General features: G+C 57.8%; 2 protein-coding genes across 6 annotated transcripts in view; both read left to right on the top strand.

Moving 5' to 3' along the window:
• The first annotated feature begins 835 nt into the window (after positions 1-835).
• On the top strand, positions 836-6,387 carry LOC125448648 (zona pellucida sperm-binding protein 3-like). Its single transcript, XM_048524075.2, has 9 exons — positions 836-1,186; positions 1,759-1,871; positions 1,959-2,062; positions 2,813-2,990; positions 3,089-3,209; positions 4,246-4,337; positions 4,409-4,539; positions 5,294-5,425; positions 6,263-6,387. The coding sequence occupies exons 1-9, from the start codon at positions 836-838 to the stop codon at positions 6,385-6,387; spliced, it is 1,347 nt and encodes a 448-aa protein (XP_048380032.2).
• Positions 6,388-11,259: 4,872 nt separating this feature from the next.
• LOC125448721 (uncharacterized) overlaps positions 11,260-21,074 on the top strand; it is a 50,345-nt gene continuing 40,530 nt past the window's right edge. For all 5 annotated transcript variants that reach the window (XM_048524200.2, XM_048524199.2, XM_048524201.2 and 2 more), the window contains exon 1: positions 11,260-11,407. The gene's annotated coding sequence lies outside the window, so the exon portion shown is untranslated. The remainder of the gene's footprint in view (positions 11,408-21,074) is intronic.

Below are 21,074 nucleotides of genomic sequence, written 5' to 3' on the forward strand. Positions count from 1 at the left end.
GGGCACTATGGGACAATTTAGCATGGCCAATTCACCCTAACGTCCACATCCCTGGACACTATGGGGCACTATAGCATGGTCTATCCACCCTGACCTGCACATCTTTGGACTATGGAAGGAAACCAGGGCACCTGGAAGAAACCCACGAGGAGAGTGTGCAAACTCCACACAGACAGTTGCCCAAGGGTGGGACTGAACCAGGTCCCTGGAGCTGCAGTGCTAACCTCTGAGCCACTGTGCCACCCCTAACTGCTGAGATGAATAAATCTTGGAAGAAAAGTCTTCTTTGGAGGTGGGTGTCCAAATTTCCTCCTTAAAATAATCTGAAAGAACCGTGGATGCTATAAATCAGAAACAGAATCGTGCTGCAAAAGCTCAGCAGGCATGGCAGCATCTGTGGAGAGAAATGACCCTTCCTTGGAATTCTGATTTCTCTTCACAGATGCTGCCAGACCTGCTGAGATCTTCCAGCATGTTTCGGTTTTGTTTCCTCCCTGAAATTAATGAATGAACCTGCTCAGAGTTGGAGCAGGAGGGACTGGAACCTCCTGGCTCAGATGGAGGGAAATTACCGTTGCACCATAATAGCCCTTAATTTCCTCCTTAGATTCTCAGGGATTCCACGTGAGAAGCAATGAGGAGGAAATATCGGAATGATTTAGGATTTCCAAATCTCAATCAATTCATGTTGTGATTGGCCAGGTAAGGCCTGCTTTTCTTTAAACGAAGGTTTAAGCTGAGTTAAGCCGAAACGAGTAGTAATGGGGGCTGCAGGACTTCCATATATACTGACCATTCGGCCCTATCCCTTCATCCCATCATTAGGCTTTCCATGATGTGGCTCTTTCGTGAGTTTAGTGTTTTCCTGGGACTGCTCTTCGTTCTCGCAGCCCAGGCTGCGAACGGCCGGAGAGGTGTGAGGCCTCGGGGTGATAAGTTGGCCCCAGCTAGCCGGTCGGCCCTGACGCTCCGTGCTAGCGCCGCCGCTGGAGTGAAGCCCCGGGTTACAGTGCGATGCGAGGAGGGCTCTATGTCGGTGGCTGTACCCCTGGACCTGTTCGGGACGGGTTACCTGGTTAATGCTGGCCACCTGAGGCTGGGAAGCTGCAGTTTGAGCCGAGTGGAGCCTCGGAACGGGACGCTGCTGTTCCGCACTCCCCTGCATCAGTGTGGCGCCACTTGGATGGTAAGGGACTAACTCTGCGCTCTCCCGTTTGTAGGGGAAACGCTCCGAACTCTATGCGCACTAATTCGATTCTTTATCTTGGTCTAAAGCTTTCTCTTCTGGAATTGTCCCCCTGAATATAGAACCGCCTAGCCGGAGTTTGGCGGGGTGAGGGAGGACCATTTCTTCCTATACATCTCCACCTCTCTCTCTGTCGCGTTCACTTCATCATCGAATGAAATCACGCGTTTTGAAACACCAAAGCATTAAGAAAAACTACTTCTAAGTATCCTTTCCCATCGTCACACAATACTCCAGAATGTCCCAATATCTCCAATCCAACTATGGAGTAATCTCAAACGTACTGAGTGAACTGTCCACTGCACAGTAGAATTGGCCCATGGCCCACTACAAACCCTCAATCTGTTAAACTGACTCTCTCTGCTCTTGTGACTACGTTCCCCACTGCTGGGAGTTAAAACACTCCAAGTAGATTCCATTCCATGTAGAATGGATGTTGCTTTTCAGAAGTCTTTCAGGTTTTACTCCCCACGCTCTCCCTCACTAAAGTGGCACTGTTTGCATTTCTGCAGTTGAATGTGGATGATCTTATTTACAAGACCAGCCTGCATTACCTACCCTCAATGGAACAGACTATAGTTCGCAGCAATCCAGTCACCATTCCCATTGAGTGTCATTATTCCAGGTATGTGTCTCTCTGTGCCCTGTCTCCTGACTCTTGTTTTTAATTCAGTGTGGCTGATGCACTCATCTCTGATTTCTCCCTCTTTAGGAAGGGGAATGTCAGTGGTGCAGCTATTGAACCAACCTGGGTGCCATTCCGCTCCACTCGTGTTGGATACAACTCCCTGAATTTCTTCCTCACCCTCATGACTGGTAGGTCTTTGGTATGCAAAAGATGGTGAATGCTAGGCCCCTTGAGCTGATTTCAGCTCTTGAGACTGGTCCAGTTTTGCCCCCTTTCAAAACAATAGGAGCAGATGCCTTCAAGACTGCTCTCATCCAACCATGTCTGACTTTGTTAAAAACCCTGCCCTTTCCCAGACTATATTCCCCCTGCCCTCTTTAATATCTGCAAGTCCATTGATCATGGCCCTGAGTGATTTGGCTGCTGTCTCCCCGCAGGAGAGAATTCCAAAGACTTGGCATCTTCCAGAAATTTCTGGGGGAGGGGACTAGGACTTCCTCTTATATCTACCTTATACTCTGTGCTTTGAGAGAATCTTCTCTGAAATGCTAGTGAGTACAGGCCCACTCCTCTCATAGCAAACACTCCATATCTCAGACTAGTAGAGAATTTTGAAATAGCTCCAATCCTCAGAATAAACTTCTGTCTGGGACACGAATGGCTCCTAATTGAGATCTGGATCATCCAGAGTTCTCCATTCCTTGGCGGGGGGGGGGGGGGGGCGAGAGAAACTGCTTTACTTCTGCTGTGGAACCAAATGAGAAGTTTTTCTCTTTGAGTCTAAATCTCTAAGTTGTGAAGAATAGGCCAATCTCCCATTGGGCCAATGCTCATCCCCCAAGAATTGATCCTTGGTGGATTTTCTGCACTGAAATATAAAAGCTGGATATTTAGCAATCTGGATTTGTGGAGGGTCACTCTCCCTCTCCATCTTCCAGAGAACTGGACAGAAAAGCGAGATTCAAATGTCTACTATCTGGGTGATGAGATTCACATTGAGGCCTCTGTTGCAACTTTGAACCATGTACCACTCAAACTCTTCATTGATCGCTGTGTGGCCACCGTAGGCTCTGAATGGAGCTCCAACTCCAGTTACACCATCATTGACCACAATGGGTAAGCATAGTGCCTGGAACTGCTAGTGGAATCTGTTTATCATGTTTTCCCCCATTGATTATTCTTCCTGCTTCACCACCCCCCTCCTTCTCTTTCAGATGCCTCCTGGACAGTAAAGCTGGTTACTCAACCTCTTCCTTTGTCTCCCCACGAGTGAAGCCAGACACACTACATTTTGTTGTAGATGCTTTCCGTTTCTACCAGAATCCCAGCAGCTTGGTATGGAGAAGGGAATGATGTTTAGGGAAGGGCTGTTGAGGTGCTTCCTTAAATCCTGGCTAATAGATATTCCAACATTCTTGACTCTCTTCCACTTCTTGCTGAAAAATCTGGGCTTTGCTTGTAAAAGACATGGGACTCCCACCTCTTTCTCACACAAACAGCAAGACTCCAATATGCCACCTCAGAACCCATCTCCCTGGGGTTCTGGATTATGGCTGTAGCTAATAACAGCTACCTCCATGCCAGGGACCCAGGTTTGATTCTGACCTTCGGTGGGTGTCTGGTGTTATGTTACTGCCACTGCTAGTGGGTGTTCTAGCTTCTTTTGGACTGTGCAGGTTAGATGGCCATGATAAGCTGCCCCATAGTATCCAGGGATGTGTAGGCTAGATGATTAGCCAGTGTAAGATGTGGGCAAATGGGTTAGTGTTCCAGTGTGGAAACAAGTCCTTTGGCCCAGATTGTCCATGCTGACCAGGTATCCTGAATGAATCTAGTCCCATTCCCTCAACACTTCCTATTAGTGGCTCCATCCAGACTCCTTTTAAATGTTGTAATTGTACCAGCCTCCACTTCCTCTGGCAGCTCATTCCATCCATACATGCCACTATGTTGAAAACCTTGTCCCTTGGGTCCCTTAAACTTCCCTTCTCCTTAAACCCATAGCCTGCAGGGTTGGCCTCCTACCCTAGGGAAAAGACCTTGACTGTGTGCCCCTGATTAAGGCTGTAAGGTCACCCCTCAGCCTTAGATGTTAAGTCTGAGAGAGATCCTGTTCAGAGGGTTAGTATAGACTTGATGGGCTGAAGGCCAGTTTGTAGACTGCTGGGAATCTGAGTCTGCTCATCCAGAGACTATTTCCAGAATGCTGAAATAGGAAGTGGTGGGATGTCCTAGTTGGAAAATACTTCCCATGTTCCTGGTGGGAATAGTCCCCTTGAACTAGCAGTGTGGGTGCTGGGGCAGTGGAGATGGTCAATAAAGCCCAGGTACAACATGTTGGTCTGTGATGCCTGTCTCTCGAATCTTCCAGATTTTCATCACCTGTCACCTGAGAGTTTCTGCCTTCCAGCAGCAGCCAAATGCACTGAACAAAGCTTGTTGGTTTCAAAGGTCCAGCAGAAGGTGGGTTACTGCTTCACATGGAGTTTACTCTGCTGTAGTGTGGCTGTATTAACTTTGTTTCTGTCTCTTAGCTGGTCCCTGGTGAATGAGAGCTGGGTGGCCCCAATGGGGGAGAGTGATGGACAAGCCATCTGTCACTGCTGCAACACTGGCAGATGTGGATCACGACCTCAGGGCATGAAGAGATATTTACGGGAAGCAGGTACTGAGAGGGTTTGGGGAGGTTGTCCGCTACCAACCTGTGCAAATGTGAAGCAATAGTCTCATGTAGGTAGGAGCTGGGATGTGGCTTCCTACAAGAGTAGAAGTTTTAATCAAACTATCTCTAATAAGAGGCTAACCAGGATGTTGTCAAGTATGGAAGGCTTGAGTTGAGGATGGACTGGGACTTCCCTCCACTGGAGTGCATGAGGTTGAGAGGTGACATTACCCCCCTCAATCTTGTCCCCTGCAGATAGGGGGTGACCTCCATGAATGGGTCTCAAAGACTAGGAAGCTCACTTAAGGTGGGAAGAGACTTTAAGATTGGGGGGTAGCACAGTTTCATGTGGAATGCATCTCCTGAGTGAGCAATGGATGTGGGACATGAAGAATAAGAGGTTTAAAGGGATAGGGGCCAAGAGCAGGCAGGCTGGACCAAAGGGTCTTTCCTGCTGTCTGACTATGTAGGAACAGAAGTAGGACACTGACCAAGCCTTAGATGGAGGTCACAGCTGATCTGATTATTGTGAAGTTCCCCACTTGTGCACCCCCCAACTCAGTCAGCCTTGAATGAGCAAAGGAACTTCTGTCTTGAGCTTTCAAATTTATGATGCTCCTTCACTGCCAAATAGCTTCCCCCATCAATACCTCCCCAAACATGGCTCTAGCTCACTGAACATCAGACTGATCACCCCTGCCCTGTATCTTCCCAGTCACTTATTCCATTTTCCCATATGTTACTTTGTTTTCCCCAGAATATTCTCAAGAGGCATGGGAAGCAGATTCAACACTTGGACCCTTGGTCATTGTGGATCCTAATGGCTTCAGAGCTGCCAAGCCTGTATCTTCAGTGGGTGGTCTTGCTGAAAAGCACCAACTCTTCTCTAGTAAGAATATTGTGATTTATCCCTGTGTAAACTGCACTTGGTTCCAGTGACCCTTGCTGTTTTTAAGGTGACTTCAATGTTGAAGTCCTCACAATCTAGTTTATCACTAACTGTTCTGTTAAACCTGCCTCTTCACCACACCACTTCTGGTACTGTGGCTAGGGCCCCTACCCTGGCTAGAAAATCTGGGTTCACACCTCAAACCCTGGAAATATCCTAATGCCCCATATTCAATTAGGCACATCACTAAAGCAATCAGTAACATAAAAACCAAAAGAGCTGTAAATCAGGAACAAAAACTAACTCTTCCAGCAAATGTTTCAGGTCCAGTGACCTTCCTCAAACATCAGACTAATCATCAGTAACTTCAGATTTGAAGAAATTCTCATCCTCACTCAAACACCCCCCCCCCCCCCCCACAATCTAATCACCAATCACTCCCTCTAACACCATCTTTGATTTGACCCTCTAACTCAAAACAGTCTTCCTAAAACCTGCTTTCCTGTTACTCATCACCTTGACCTACCTACACCGAGGGGCTCAGTCAATCTCTCTTGTCACTGTCTCTTCCTTGTACTCATGCATTCTGATCTGAAACATCAGATCAAGCTGTAAGTATGAAATATTCTTGACCTACTGAATATCTGCCTGTGTCATGTTCTTTTCTCCCTGGCACCTATCCCACCCTATGTATCTAAGCTTAAAGATGGGTTGAAAACTGTCTGGCATGATCAACACTTTTTTCTGATCATGAGCTGCTTAAGTTTTTGGTGTTTTTGACTTGCAGGGAATAAATGCAAAATTCTGTTCATGGATTTTAACTTTTTTCTAAAACAGATGGACACCTTCTGGTTGGCCTTGCTCTGCTGGGTGCTTTAATGATTCCAGTAGCTGGATTTGCAGTCATGGCTACTTATCGGAAACACATTAAGTCTGGTTCTGTAATCTTGTCCATGAGCTGATTACATGAAGGGGTTAACAATTAAAAATGAAAACTGCATCATCTGTCTGTCTTTTTTTTTCCCCCTGTCTATTCATGTCTAAATGCCTCAAACATTGTATGGGGCAACCATCTCCCACTGGTAGCAGCATACAGAAGATACCTACCTTAAAATTTAAAATAGTCACTCACCTCAACTTCCCTGCCTTCAAACCCATGGCCCTAGTATTTGAAACCTTCCCCCCCAGGCTGGGGTAGCACTGACCAGTCACCCTATCCATGCCCCTCACTCTCTTATGCAGTCAGGTCACCCCTTCCTCTGTTCAAGCACAAGTTTGTCCAACTCCCCCTTTGTAGCTAATGTGCCTGCCTCAGTCCAGGCAAGATGGTGGTAAAGCCTTTTTTCACTTGCTCCAAAGCCATCATTGGGAGTGTGGCACCATTCTGGTTGCCAATGTAGCCTGACTAAAGTTTCATACAGCTGTGGCAGGCTTGACTTGAGTGAAGCTCAGTTGTGACTAACTGCACTGTGATAGATGCAATGGATGGCAGAGCCACCTGGGTCCAAGGCAGCTCTGATCCCTGACTAAAGTCAAGTCTAAACTTTGTTAAGCCAGCACCAGTGAAATGTTGTAGTTGGTGCAGTAATAGCTGTTTTGAGTGACAGCCTGGGGTCAGGCTGTCACAGCTCTTTAGATTATAAGAAATTTTCCTAATGAAGGAGTCTATAACCTTCAGACACATTCAACTGACAATTGAAAGGTTGAGAATCTGTCTGAGGTCAAAACTTGGGCAACTAACTGCAAGAAAACTGTTCCTCACCAGTAATATACAGACTGATGCCTGAACCATGTGCAACTGACTGTGTGTTCTTTTCTCTACCTTTAATGTCTGTCTTGTGTCATTTTGTATGTGTGGACTCTCTAAAATAAAATACCAACAAGCTTTAGTGCAATACAGGCTGTGTTTTTAAAGCACAGCTTTAAATCTGGGTTTAGTAGCCTGAACTGCAGATCTTAAGATTTTAAAACTAAATCTTGTTTCTAGTGTTTTTAAATTCCCCTTTCCCTTTCCCCCTCTCTTCTCTTCTTCTCTCCCACTCATCTCTCCCGCCCCGCTCCTGACATCCATCCATCATCCTGACATCCATCCATCCATCATCCTGACATCCATCCATCCATCATCCTGACATCCATCCATCCATCATCCTGACATCCATCCATCCATCATCCTGACATCCATCCATCCATCATCCTGACATCCATCCATCCATCATCCTGACATCCATCCATCCATCATCCTGACATCTTGTACTTTTCAAGCCTGAAAGGCTTGCGTTGCCCCAATCAGTGGGGAAGGGGAACATCGAGGAGATTTCCCAGGTTTGGTTACACTGGGAGGGGAGAATTTGGTGAGAAAATTCCAGGGGCTGAGGGGACAGTTGATCCACTTTAAAGGATGGATTTGGATGATGGATGAACAAGAATCACTGTTGGAAGCCCTCAGGTTGGAGCATCTAGGTCATATCCCTACCTCAGGACCAGGAGGCCCAAACTCCCTTGATCCAGAGGTGCTCCTAAAGTTCAGAAATAACCAGATATAAAGGAGGTGAAAATCTCAGTTAATGCAATTTAACACCAGGAAGCCATGAGTGGAACCTCTGAGCTACTCCTGTGATTCTAATGCCTGACTTTTGTTTTCCTGAAACCACGCATTCCTTCTTGACTCAGTCACAATCTTATCTGGCCTAAAATAATAGGCAGTGTCCTGCTGCATTCCAAAGACTCCTGACAAAACAGACGGTCCTGCTCATACTGAGGAGAGGCATGCTGTACAGCAGCACCAAGAACATATTGTACCTAAAACAGATTCTTACTGGGACAAATAGAGTAGGCTTGGTCTTTGTAGGAGCATGGCTGCCCCTTCCTTGTAGTTTAATGCAAGCAACGTTCTATGACCTGACTGAAAGGATGTAGAAACTATCAGTCAGCTCCATACCTACTCTTAGCTGACTTCACTTTTTTTGTGGAGCTGATTCCAGATGCTAATCTGCCTTGCAAGGGGTTGTCATCCATGTACAAGGAGACCTGAGTGCTCCCACTAGTCATACAGCACAAAAACAGGCCCTTTCATCCAACTAGTCCATGTCAACCAGTCCCACTTGCCTGTATTTGGCCCATTATACCTCCAAATCTTTCCTATTCTTGAACTTATCCAAATTTCTTTAATGTTGTATCTCTTACCCCCACAGTGCAATTAGTAGGAGTGTTCCAGTATTTCAGTCAGAGCATGGAAACAGACTCTTTGGTCCAACATGACCAGGCTGATCAAGAATCCTATATCCCTCTCAACCCTTCCTAATCATGTATCCATCCAGATGCCTTTTTAAATACTGTAATTGTACTAGCCTCCTCCTCTTTCTTTCCTTCCCCCTGCCCACGCCACTTCCTCTGGCAGCTTTATTCTCAACACCCCCGGGGGGGGGGGGATCTGCCTTTTTTAGGTCTTAGGTCACTTCTAGATCCTTTCCCTCTTACCCTTAAACCTATGTCCTCTAGTTTAGGATTCCCCTACTCTGGGGAAACGACTGTGACTATTCACCCTATCCATACCCTTCATGATTTTGTAAACCTCCAAGTTCACCCTTCAGCCTCTACGACTCCAGGGAAAATAGCCTCACCACTCCCTACAGCTCAAACCTTTCCAAGTCTGGCAACATCCTTAGCAATCTTTCCTGTACTGCTTTTCTATGTTCATGTCTCCCTGCTAAAGGAACGATGTTAAGTATTCCAGAAGTGGCCTAGCCAGTGGCCTGTAGGGATGCTACATGAATCCCAACTTCCATACTCTACGTTTTGACCAGTAAAGGCAAGTGTTCACCAGCCCGTCTACCTGCTACCCCACTTTCAAACAACAATGATACTGTTCAAGTTCAGGATGGTGTGTGGCATAGAGGGGAACTTGTGGGTGGTATTGCTACAGATCTTATCCTCTTGTGGTAGAGGCAGCAGGTTTGGAAGGTGCTGTCTGGGAGCCTTGTCCATTATGTTGTTGCCATAATGCATTTGTCATGAAGGGAGCAAATGAAAAACTCAGTGCCAGAGATAATAAGAACCGCTGATGTTGGAGTCAGCGATAAGCATGGAGCTGGAGGAGCACAGCAGGACAGGCACATCAGAGGAGCAAGGAAGTTGACATTTTGGGTCAGGACCCTTCTTCAGAAATTTAGTGCCAGTCAAGAGGATTGCTTTACTTGGAAGATTTGAGAGATTCTTCTGCTGTTTCAGTTCTAATAATAGTATGTAGCTGGATGATCCCAGCTGATATGAATACCGGACATTTCAGATCCTAAACTGAAATCTGGCTTGATAGACATTGCAAGATCACATTTATGTTTAAAAGCGAAGAAACAAAAGCACATGTTGCAGATTCTGGTTTAATAAAACAAGTGTATTATGCAATACAATGAAGCTAAAATAGAATAAACCAAATTGTTGACTTAGAACATAGAACAATACAGCACAATTCAGCCCATGATGATGTGCCGACCTTTTACCCTAAACCTAAGGTCTATCTAACCTCCACCTCTACCTTATACTACCATCCATATGCTTATTTAATAGCTGTTTAAATGCTCCTAATGAGACCGACTCCAGTACCCTCCGGCAATGCATTCCATGCCCCGACCACTCTCTGAGTAATGAACCTACCCCTGACATCTCTCCGATATCTACCTCCTTTCACTTTAAAACTATGCCCCCTCATAACAGCTGCTGCCACTCTAGGAAACAGTCTCTGGCTGTCTGCTCTATCTATACCTCTGATCATTCTGTACACCTCCATCAAGTCACTGATAACACAGTTTAAAGCTTTTGAAACAACATATGGTACAATAGTATCCAATTAAAACCCCCAAAATACCTTTACTCACAGCATAGAGAATTCCCTTCTCCATTACATCTATTTGACTTAATTTAACTGTGACTTCCACTGACATATCTTGAGAATCTGGTAGCCTGTTCCTTGGAGCCTTCATACAACTGTGTGCTTACACGTTCTCCGCTTCAAATGATTTCTGTCAAAACTGAACACTTCTGGGCTGAAACTTTCAATAAATTTCTGATACTGATGTAATTTTGTTTCTTAACATGATTGACTAACTCCCTTTCTCAGGGGAAACTGCTGCAACCAAGACTCTTACAGAACTGCCAAGTGAAACTGGGGCATTTCTCCCCCCAAGCAATGATTGTTTTCCCTAATCCATACAAATCTCAACTTGTAACCTAATGTGCAATTATTTATATTGTTCTTTTATTTTAAAAAAATGCAAACAAAAACTTATTACTCACTGGCAAGTCTCTGTTGCAAAAGAAAACTGCCTGGAAACAGAAATACCTACAAGTTAAACATTGAACTACTTCAGATATAAAGAAAATTCACATGCATTCAGCATTCATAACTCCAAATTCTCAGTTAATGTGTAAATAAAAATAAATCACGCTGGTTACGCCACGCAGATAAACAGCTTTCTATCATTCCCAAGATTTGTGTTTTGTAGAAGGTAGACTGGCTTTTAAGAGTCACTGAATAAATAGTATGATCCATGGTATTTGTGTGGCTAGGTAAAAATATACTTTATTCATAAAAATATCTGTGTACGTGAACATAGGCACAAATGCCATTCAGGTTCGCACATTATATCAAGGAAACAAATAAATACTGCCTCCCTCTCCACCCCATCTCCTCCTTCCCCATTCCATCCTCAACACACTTCCTCTCCTCACTCCCACCATCCCTGCAAACGCGCGCTCCCGCGTCATACACGCGGGGGCTGCGCGCACGCGCACCGTTGACGGCGTGCTCGTGGCCGCCATCAGACGCAGGGTCGTGACGTCAGAGGGAGCGCGTCTGCAGCGGCGGCGGGTGATGGTGACGAGAGCGCGAGCTACAGAGAGAGAGAGAGAGAGCGCTCACCGCCTCCCGTCCTCCGCCAGAGCGGAGTGGGACCCCCCACCCCCATCCACACCAACACCCAGGGCATGGTGAGGAGGGGGCATGGGGGAGGGGGAGGGTGCGTGGGGACGAGCGTGGGGGGAGGGCTGTGGGGAGTGAGGGGGTGGGGGTGGTTGGGAGTGAGGGGGTGGGGAGTGAGGTGACGTGTGGTGGGGAGTGTGGAGGGGTGGTGGGGGGAGTGTGTGGTGGGGGGAGTGTGGGGTGGTGGGGGGAGTGTGGGGGGGTGGTGGGGGAGTGTGGGGAGTGTGGGGTGGGGGTGGGGGGGAGTGTGGGGTGGGGGTGGGGGGAGTGTGGGGTGGGGGTGGGGGTGGGGGGAGTGTGGGGTGGGGGTGTGGGGTGGGGGTGGGGGAGGGGGGGGAGTGTGGGGGTGTGGGGGTGGGGGTGGGGGAGGGGGGAGTGTGGGGTGGGAGTGTGGGGTGGGGGTGGGGGGAGGGGGGGAGTGTGGGGTGGGAGTGTGCGGGTGGGGGTGGGGGGAGGGGGGGGAGTGTGGGGTGGGAGTGTGGGGAGGGGGGAGGAGTGTGGGGTGGGGGTGGGGGGAGGGGGGGAGTGTGGGGTGGGAGTGTGGGGTGGGGGTGGGGGGAGGGGGGGGAGTGTGGGGTGGGAGTGTGGTGGGGGGTGGGGGGAGGGGGGGGAGTGTGGGGTGGGGGTGGGGGGAGGGGGGGAGTGTGGGGTGGGGGTGGGGGGAGGGGGGAGGAGGTGTGGTGGTGGGGGGAGTGTGGGGGGGAGTGAGGGGTGGTGGGGGGGAGGGGGGGGGAGTGAGGGGTGGTGGGGGGGGAGGGGGGGGAGTGAGGGGTGGTGGGGGGAGTGTGGGGTGGGAGTGAGGGGTGGTGGGGGGGGAGGGGGGGGGAGTGAGGGGTGGTGGGGGGAGTGTGGGGAGTGAGTGAGGGGTGGTGGGGGGGGGGGAGGGGGGGGAGTGAGGGGTGGTGGGGGGAGTGTGGGGTGGGAGTGAGGGGTGGTGGGGGGGGAGGGGGGGGGAGTGAGGGGTGGTGGGGGGAGTGTGGGGGGGGAGTGAGGGGTGGTGGGGGGGGAGGGGGGGGGAGTGAGGGGTGGTGGGGGGAGTGTGGGGAGTGAGTGAGGGGTGGTGGGGGGGGAGGGGGGGGAGTGAGGGGGTGGTGGGGGGAGTGTGGGGTGGGAGTGAGGGGTGGTGGGGGGGGAGGGGGGGGAGTGAGGGGTGGTGGGGGGAGTGTGGGGTGGGAGTGAGGGGTGGTGGGGGGGGAGGGGGGGGAGTGAGGGGTGGTGGGGGGGAGGGGGAGGGAGTGAGGGGTGGTGGGGGGGAGTGTGGGGTGGGAGTGAGGGGTGTGGGGGGGGAGGGGGGGGGAGTGAGGGGTGGTGGGGGGGGAGGGGGGGAGTGAGGGGTGGTGGGGGGAGTGTGGGGTGGGAGTGAGGGGTGGTGGGGGGGGAGTGAGGGGTGGTGGGGGGGGAGGGGGGGGAGTGAGGGGTGGTGGGGGGGAGGGGGGGGAGTGAGGGGGGGAGGGGGGGAGTGAGGGGTGGTGGGGGGGGAGGGGGGGGAGTGAGGGGGTGGTGGGGGGAGTGTGGGGTGGGAGTGAGGGGTGGTGGGGGGGAGTGAGGGGTGGTGGGGGGGGAGGGGGGGGAGTGAGGGTGGTGGGGGGGGAGGGGGGGGAGTGAGGGGGGGAGGGGGGGGAGTGAGGGGTGGTGGGGGGGGAGGGGGGGAGAGTGAGGGGGGAGAGGGGGGGGGAGTGAGGGGTGGTGGGGGGGAGGGGGGGAGTGAGGGGTGGTGGGGGGGAGGTGGGGGGTGGTGGCGGGGGGAGTGAGGGGTGGTGGGGGAGGGGTAGTGGGGGAGGAGGGAGGGTGGTGAGGGGTGGTGGGGGGGGAGTGGGGGGGACAGTGAGGGGTGGTGGGGGGGGAGTGAGGGGTGGTGGGGGGGGACGTGAGGGGTGGTGGGGGGGGAGGGAGGGGTGGTGGGGGGGGGGAGGGGGGGGAGTGAGGGGTGGTGGGGGGGGAGTGAGGGGTGGTGGGGGGGAGGGAGGGGTGGTGGGGGGGAGGGGGGGGAGTGAGGGGGGGAGGGGGGGGAGTGAGGGGGGGAGGGGGGGAGTGAGGGGGGGGAGGGGGGGAGTGAGGGGGGGGAGGGGGGGAGTGAGGGGGGGAGTGGGGGGAGTGGTGGGGGGGGGAGTGGGGGGTGGTGGGGGGGGAGGGGGGGGGACGTGGGGGGGGAGTGGGGGGTGGTGGGGGGGGAGTGGGGGGTGGTGGGGGGGAGTGGGGGGGGAGTGGGGGGTGGTGGGGGGGGAGGGGGGGCAGTGAGGGGTGGTGGGGGGGAGGGGGGGGAGTGAGGGGGGAGGGGGGGAGTGAGGGTGGTGGGGGGGGAGGGGGGGGAGTGAGGGGGGGAGGGGGGGGAGTGAGGGGTGGTGGGGGGGGTAGTGGGGGGGAGTGGGAGGGGTGGTGGGGGGTGGTGGGGGGGGGAGTGGGGGGGGAGTGAGGGGTGGGTGGGGGGGGAGTGAGGGGTGGTGGGGGGGGACGTGAGGGGTGGTGGGGGGGGAGTGAGGGGGTGGTGGGGGGGGAGGGGGGGGAGTGAGGGGGGGAGGGGGGGGAGTGAGGGGGGAGTGGGGGGGGCAGTGAGGGGTGGTGGGGGGGGGAGTGGGGGTGGTGGGGGGGGGAGGGGGGGAGTGAGGGGGGGAGGGGGGGGAGTGAGGGGGGAGTGGGGGGGAGTGGGGGGTGGTGGGGGGGGAGTGGGGAGGTGGGGGGGGAGTGGGGGGGGAGTGGGGGGTGGTGGGGGGGGAGTGGGGGGGGAGTGGGGGTGGTGGGGGGGGAGGGGGGGGAGTGGGGGTGGTGGGGGGGGCAGTGGGGGGTGGTGGGGGGGGAGTGGGGGGTGGTGGGGGGGGAGTGGGGGGGGGTGGGGGGTGGTGGGGGGGGAGTGGGGGGGGAGTGGGGGGTGGTGGGGGGGAGGGGGGGAGTGAGGGGTGGTGGGGGGGGAGGGGGGGGTGAGGGGGGGGGTGGGGGGGAGGGGGGGAGTGAGGGGTGGTGGGGGGGAGGGGGGGGAGTGAGGGGGGGAGGGGGGGGAGTGAGGGGTGGTGGGGGGGAGGGGGGGGAGTGAGGGGGGGAGGGGGGGGAGTGAGGGGTGGTGGGGGGGGAGGGGGGGGAGGTGGGGGGGAGGGGGGGGAGTGAGGGGTGGTGGGGGGGGAGGGGGGGGAGTGAGGGGGGGGGGGGGGGAGTGAGGGGTGGTGGGGGGGGAGGGGGGGAGGTGAGAGGGGGGAGGGGGGGAGTGAGGGGTGGGGGGGGGAGTGAGGGGTGGGGGGGGGTGGTGGGGGGGGGAGTGGGGGGGGCGTGGAGGGGTGGTGGGGGGGGAGTGAGGGTGGTGGGGGGGAGGGGGGGGGAGTGAGGGGTGGTGGGGGGGGAGGGGGGGGAGTGGGGGGGGAGTGGGGGGGTGGGGGGGGGAGGGGGGGGGACGTGAGGGGGGGAGGGGGGGGAGTGACGGGTGGTGGGGGGGGAGTGACTGGGGGAGGGGGGGGAGTGAGGGGTGGTGGGGGGGGAGGGGGGGGAGTTGAGGGGGGGAGGGGGGGGAGTGACGGGTGGTGGGGGGGGAGTGAGGGTGGTGGGGGGGGAGGGGGGGGAGTGAGGGGGGGAGGGGGGGGAGTGACGGGTGGTGGGGGGGGAGGGACGGGTGGTGGGGGGGGAGGGACGGGTGGTGGGGGGGAGGGGGGGAGTGACGGGTGGTGGGGGGGGAGGGGGGGGAGTGACGGGTGGTGGGGGGGGAGGGGGGGGAGTGACGGGTGGTGGGGGGGGAGGGGGGGAGTGAGGGGGGGAGGGGGGGGAGTGAGGGGGGAGGGGGGGGAGTGAGGGGTGGTGGGGGGGGAGGGGGGGAGTGAGGGGGGGAGGGGGGGGGAGGGGGGGGAGTGAGGGGTGGTGGGGAGGGGGGGGGGGGAGGGGGGAGAGGAGGGGGAGTGAGGGGTGGTGGGAGGGATGAGGGAGTGAGGGTGGTGGGGGGGAGGGGGGGGGAGGGGGGGAGTGAGGGGTGGTGGGGGGGAGGGGGGGGAGTGAGGGGGGGAGGGGGGGGAGTGACGGGTGGTGGGGGGGGAGGGGGGGGAGTGACGGGTGGTGGGGGGGGAGGGGGGGGAGTGAGGGGGGGAGGGGGGGGAGTGGGGGGGGGGTGGGGGGGAGGGGGGGGAGTGAGGGGGGGGAGTGAGGGAGGGAGGGGGGGAGTGACGGGTGGTGGGGGGGGAGGGGGGGGAGTGAGGGCGGGAGGGGGGGAGTGAGGGGGGGGGTGGGGGGGAGGGGGGGGAGTGAGGGGGGGAGGGGGGGAGTGAGGGGGGGAGGGGGGGGAGTGAGGGGTGGTGGGGGGGAGGGGGGGGGAGGGGGGGGAGTGAGGGGTGGTGGGGGAGGAGGGGGGGGAGGGGGGGGAGTGAGGGGTGGTGGGGGAGGAGGGGGGGGGAGGGGGGGGAGGGGGGGGGGAGTGAGGGGTGGTGGGGGGGGAGGGGGGGGAGTGAGGGGTGGTGGGGGGGGAGGGGGGGAGTGAGGGGTGGTGGGGGGGGAGGGGGGGGGGGTGGGGGGGGAGTGAGGGGTGGTGGGGGGGAGGGGGGGGGAGTGAGGGGTGGTGGGGGGGGTGGGGGGGGAGTGAGGGGTGGTGGGGGGGGAGGGGGGGGGTGGGGGGGGAGTGAGGGTGGTGGGGGGGGAGTGAGGGTGGTGGGGGGGGAGGGGGGGAGGGTGGGGAGTGAGGGGTGGTGGGGGGGGGAGGGTGGGGATGTGAGGGGGTGGGGGGGGGAGGGGGGGGGTGGGGGGGGAGTGAGGGGTGGTGGGGGGGGAGGGGGGTGGTGGGGGGGGGAGGGGGGGGGTGGGGGGGGAGTGAGGGGTGGTGGGGGGGGAGGAGGGGGAGTGAGGGGTGGTGGGGGGGGGTGGGGGGGGAGTGAGGGGGTGGTGGGGGGGGAGGGGGGGGAGTGAGGGGGTGGTGGGGGGGAGGGGGGGGAGTGAGGGGGGGGAGTGAGGGGAGAGGGGGGGAGTGAGGGGTGGTGGGGGGGCTTGAGGGGTGGTGGGGGGGGGGGCGGACGGGAGTGGAGGGAGTGGTGGGGGGGGACGGTGAGGGTGGTGGGGGGGGAGTGAGGGGTGGTGGGGGGGGGAGGGAGTGAGGGGTGGTGGTGGGGGGGGGAGTGAGGGTGGTGGGGGGGGACGTGAGGGTGGTGGGGGGGAGTGAGGGGTGGAGTGAGGGGTGGTGTGGGGGGAGTGAGGGGTGGTGGGGGAGTGAGGGGTGGTGTGAGGGGGTGGTGGGGGGGGGAGTGAGGGGTGGTGGGGGGGGGGAGTGAGGGGTGGTGTGAGGGGTGGTGGGGGGGGGTGAGGGTGTGTGAGGGGGTGGTGGGGGGGAGGTGAGGGGTGGTGGGGGGAGGTGAGGGGTGGTGGGGGGGAGTGAGGGGTGGTGTGAGGGGTGGTGGGGGGGTGGGGGTGGTGTGAGGGGGGTGGTGGGGGGGGAGTGAGGGGTGGGTGTGAGGGGTGGTGGGGGGGAGTGAGGGGTGGTGTGGGGGTGGTGGGGGGGAGTGGGGGGTGGGGGGGGAGTGAGGGGTGGTGGGGGGGGAGTGAGGGGTGGTGGGGGGGGAGTGAGGGGTGGTGGGGGGGGAGTGAGGGGTGGTGGGGGGGGAGTGAGGGGTGGTGGGGGGGGTAGTGAGGGGTGGTGGGGGGGGGAGTGAGGGGTGGTGGGGGGGGAGTGAGGGGTGGTGGGGGGGGGAGTGAGGGGTGGTGGGGGGGGGAGTGAGGGGTGGTGGGGGGGGAGTGAGGGGTGGTGGGGGGGGAGTGAGGGGTGGTGGGGGGGGTAGTGAGGGGTGGTGGGGGGGGAGTGAGGGGTGGTGGGGGGGGAGTGAGGGGTGCTGTGAGGGGTGGTGGGGGGGAGTGAGGGGTGGTGGGGGGGAGTGAGGGGTGGTGGGGGGGAGTGAGGGGTGGTGGGGGGGAGTGAGGGGTGGTGTGAGGGGTGGTGGGGGGGAGTGAGGGGTGGTGTGAGGGGTGGTGGGGGGGAGTGAGGGGTGGTGTGAGGGGTGGTGGGGGGGAGTGAGGGGTGGTGGGGGGGGAGTGAGGGGTGGTGGGGGGGGAGTGAGGGGTGGTGGGGGGGGAGTGAGGGGTGGTGGGGGGGGAGTGAGGGGTGGTGGGGGGGGAGTGAGGGGTGGTGTGAGGGGTGGTGGGGGGGGAGTGAGGGGTGGTGTGAGGGGTGGTGGGGGGGGAGTGAGGGGTGGTGTGAGGGGTGGTGGGGGGGAGTGAGGGGTGGTGTGAGGGGTGGTGGGGGGGGAGTGAGGGGTGCTGTGAGGGGTGGTGGGGGGGGAGTGAGGGGTGCTGTGAGGGGTGGTGGGGGGGGAGTGAGGGGTGGTGGGGGGGGAGTGAGGGGTGGTGGGGGGGAGTGAGGGGTGGTGGGGGGGGAGTGAGGGGTGCTGTGAGGGGTGGTGGGGGGGAGTGAGGGGTGGTGGGGGGGAGTGAGGGGTGGTGGGGGGGGAGTGAGGGGTGGTGTGAGGGGTGGTGGGGGGGAGTGAGGGGTGGTGGGGGGGAGTGAGGGGTGGTGGGGGGGGAGTGAGGGGTGGTGGGGGGGGAGTGAGGGGTGGTGGGGGGGGAGTGAGGGGTGCTGTGAGGGGTGGTGGGGGGAGTGAGGGGTGGTGGGGGGAGTGAGGGGTGGTGTGAGGGGTGGTGGGGGGGAGTGAGGGGTGGTGGGGGGGAGTGAGGGGTGGTGGGGGGGAGTGAGGGGTGGTGGGGGGGGAGTGAGGGGTGGTGGGGGGGGAGTGAGGGGTGGTGGGGGGGGAGTGAGGGGTGCTGTGAGGGGTGGTGGGGGGGAGTGAGGGGTGGTGGGGGGGAGTGAGGGGTGGTGGGGGGGAGTGAGGGGTGGTGGGGGGGAGTGAGGGGTGGTGTGAGGGGTGGTGTGAGGGGTGGTGGGGGGGAGTGAGGGGTGGTGGGGCGGAGTGAGGGGTGGTGGGGGGGAGTGAGGGGTGGTGGGGGGGGAGTGAGGGGTGGTGGGGGGGGAGTGAGGGGTGGTGGGGGGGAGTGAGGGGTGGTGGGGGGGGAGTGAGGGGTGGTGGGGGGGAGTGAGGGGTGGTGGGGGGGGAGTGAGGGGTGGTGGGGGGGGAGTGAGGGGTGGTGTGAGGGGTGGTGGGGGGGGAGTGAGGGGTGCTGTGAGGGGTGGTGGGGGGAGTGAGGGGTGGTGGGGGGGGAGTGAGGGGTGGTGGGGGGGGAGTGAGGGGTGGTGTGAGGGGTGGTGGGGGGGAGTGAGGGGTGGTGGGGGGGAGTGAGGGGTGGTGTGAGGGGTGGTGGGGGGGAGTGAGGGGTGGTGGGGGGGGAGTGAGGGGTGGTGGGGGGGGAGTGAGGGGTGGTGGGGGGGAGTGAGGGGTTGTGAGGGGTGGTGGGGGGGGAGTGAGGGGTGGTGGGGGGGGAGTGAGGGGTGGTGGGGGGGGAGTGAGGGGTGGTGGGGGGGGAGTGAGGGGTGGTGGGGTGGTGGGGGGGAGTGAGGGGTGGTGGGGGGGAGTGAGGGGTGGTGGGGTGGTGGGGGGGAGTGAGGGGTGGTGGGGGGGAGTGAGGGGTGGTGGGGGGGAGTGAGGGAGTGAGGGGTGGTGGGGGGGAGTGAGGGGTGGTGGCGTGAGGGAGAGGCGGTGGGGGGGAGTGAGGGGTGGTGGCGTGAGGGAGAGGCGTCGGGGAGGGGCGTGAGGGAGCGGAGTGAGGGGAGGGGCGTGAGGGAGAGGCGTCGGGGAGGGGCGTAGGGGAGGGGCGTAGGGGAGAGGCGTCGGGGAGGGGCGTGAGGGAGAGGCGTCGGGGAGGGGCGTCGGGGAGAGGCGTCGGGGAGGGGCGTCGGGGAGGGGTGTGAGGGAGGGGCGTCGGGGAGGGGCGTGAGGGTCAGGCGTCGGGGAGTGAGGGGAGGGGAGTGAGGGGGAGGCGTGAGGGAGAGGCGTTGGGGAGTGAGGGGAGGGGCGTGAGGGAGGGGAGTGAGGGGGAGGCGTCGGGGAGGGGCGTGAGGGAGAGGCGTCAGGGAGGGGCGTGAGGGAGAGGCGTCGGGGAGGGGCGTGAGGGAGGGGCGTCGGGGAGAGAGGTGCCTGAGGGAGGGGTTTCGGGGAATGGGGGTTGGTGGGGGAAGTGGGGAGAGAGGTGTTTGGGGGAGTGGGGTGGGGGGAGGAGCTGTGGTGCGGGGAGTGAAGGGAGGGATTTGGGGAGGAGGTGAAGAGTGGGAGCAGTGGGTTTGGATGACGGGAGCAGACTGAATGAACAGAGGTATTGGTAAAACTGGGGTGTGAGGAGGGAGAAGGTGTATTGTGGCGCATTGTGTAGTGAGCGAGGAGAAATGGTTCGTGCAGAGGGGTGAGAGCGGATTACGCCGGACAGGATAAGACAGGTAACAGGAGCCGTGGGGAGAAAGAGATGCAAATCTGGGGACGAAAGGACAGAATGTTCTGGACGTCTGGGGGAGAAAGGGGTGGGTCAAGAGTCAGAAGCAGGAGAGGCAGTGGGGGGTTAAGTCAGCAGAGAGTGAGAGAGAATAGGCGAAGGGACAGGAGAGCTGGGTGAGGGAGCAATTGAGGGAAGTTGGCGGGGAGGTGAGAGGAGGTGGGTAGTAAAGCGTGAAGACTGATATTCTCTGAAGACTCACCTTCCAAAGTGCTATATTTGGATCTGCTGTGGTTTACTTGTGTGTTGTGGTAGGGAGAGGATTGACTTTTTGTTGAGCTTTCCCTCAGATTGATAAAAATCTCTCTTTGGAATTATTGACCTTCATACCAATTTTACATGTAAGTGTTGTGATCAGGGGAAGAGGAGCATCCTCCCACCTCCTCTTCACCATCTCACCCTGTCAGGATATCCTTCTGTCCCTTTCCCCCTCATGTATTTATCATATTCTTTAAATGTAAATTTGCCTGTGGGAGTAAATTTCACATCCTCTCCAAGATTTCTCCAAATTGTCTTGAATCTGTAGCCTCAGATTCTGTTATGATTAGAAGTAGCTACATCTCTTAAACCCCTATAATAATTGTAAAGTTACACAGCATGAAAACAGACCTTTTGGTCCAACTCGTCCGCACCGACCAGATATCCTAAATTAATCTTGGCCCATACTCCTGTAAACCCTTCCGATTCATGTAACTACCCAGATGCCGTTTAAATATTGTAATTGTACCAGCCTCCACCATTTCTTCTGGCAGTTCGTTCTGTACTTGCACCACCACCTGTATGAAAAAGTTTCCCTTCCCATCTCAAACCCATGCTGTTTAGTTTTGAACTCCCCTACTCTGGGGAAACAGACCTTGGCTCTTCACCCAATCCATGCCCCTCATGATGTTATAAACTTCGATAAGGTCACCCTTTGGCCTCTGACGCTCAAGGGAAAACCTATTCAGCCCTCCCGATAGCTCAAACTCTCCAACACCAGCAACATCCCTGTAAATCTTTTCTGAAGCCTCTCAAGTTTCACGAATCCTTCCTATAGCACCGAGACCGTAATTGAACACAGTATTCTGAAAATGGCCTCACCAATGTCCTGTACAGCTGCAACATGACATCCCATATTCTATACTCACTGCACTGACCAATAAAGGCAATTCTACCAAATGCTACTTTCACTATCCTGTCTACTTGTGACTCCACCTTGAAGGAACTATGAATCTGCATCTCAAGGCCCTCCTTGCTTGGCGACATTTCCCAATACCTTACCATTTAGTATATAATTCCTACTTTGATTTGCCTTACCAAAATTCAACACCTCATATTTATCTAAATTGAACTCCATCTGCCGTTCCTCGG

The sequence above is a fragment of the Stegostoma tigrinum genome, chromosome 45 (assembly GCF_030684315.1).
Source record: "Stegostoma tigrinum isolate sSteTig4 chromosome 45, sSteTig4.hap1, whole genome shotgun sequence".
Taxonomy (NCBI): Eukaryota; Metazoa; Chordata; class Chondrichthyes; order Orectolobiformes; family Stegostomatidae; genus Stegostoma; species Stegostoma tigrinum.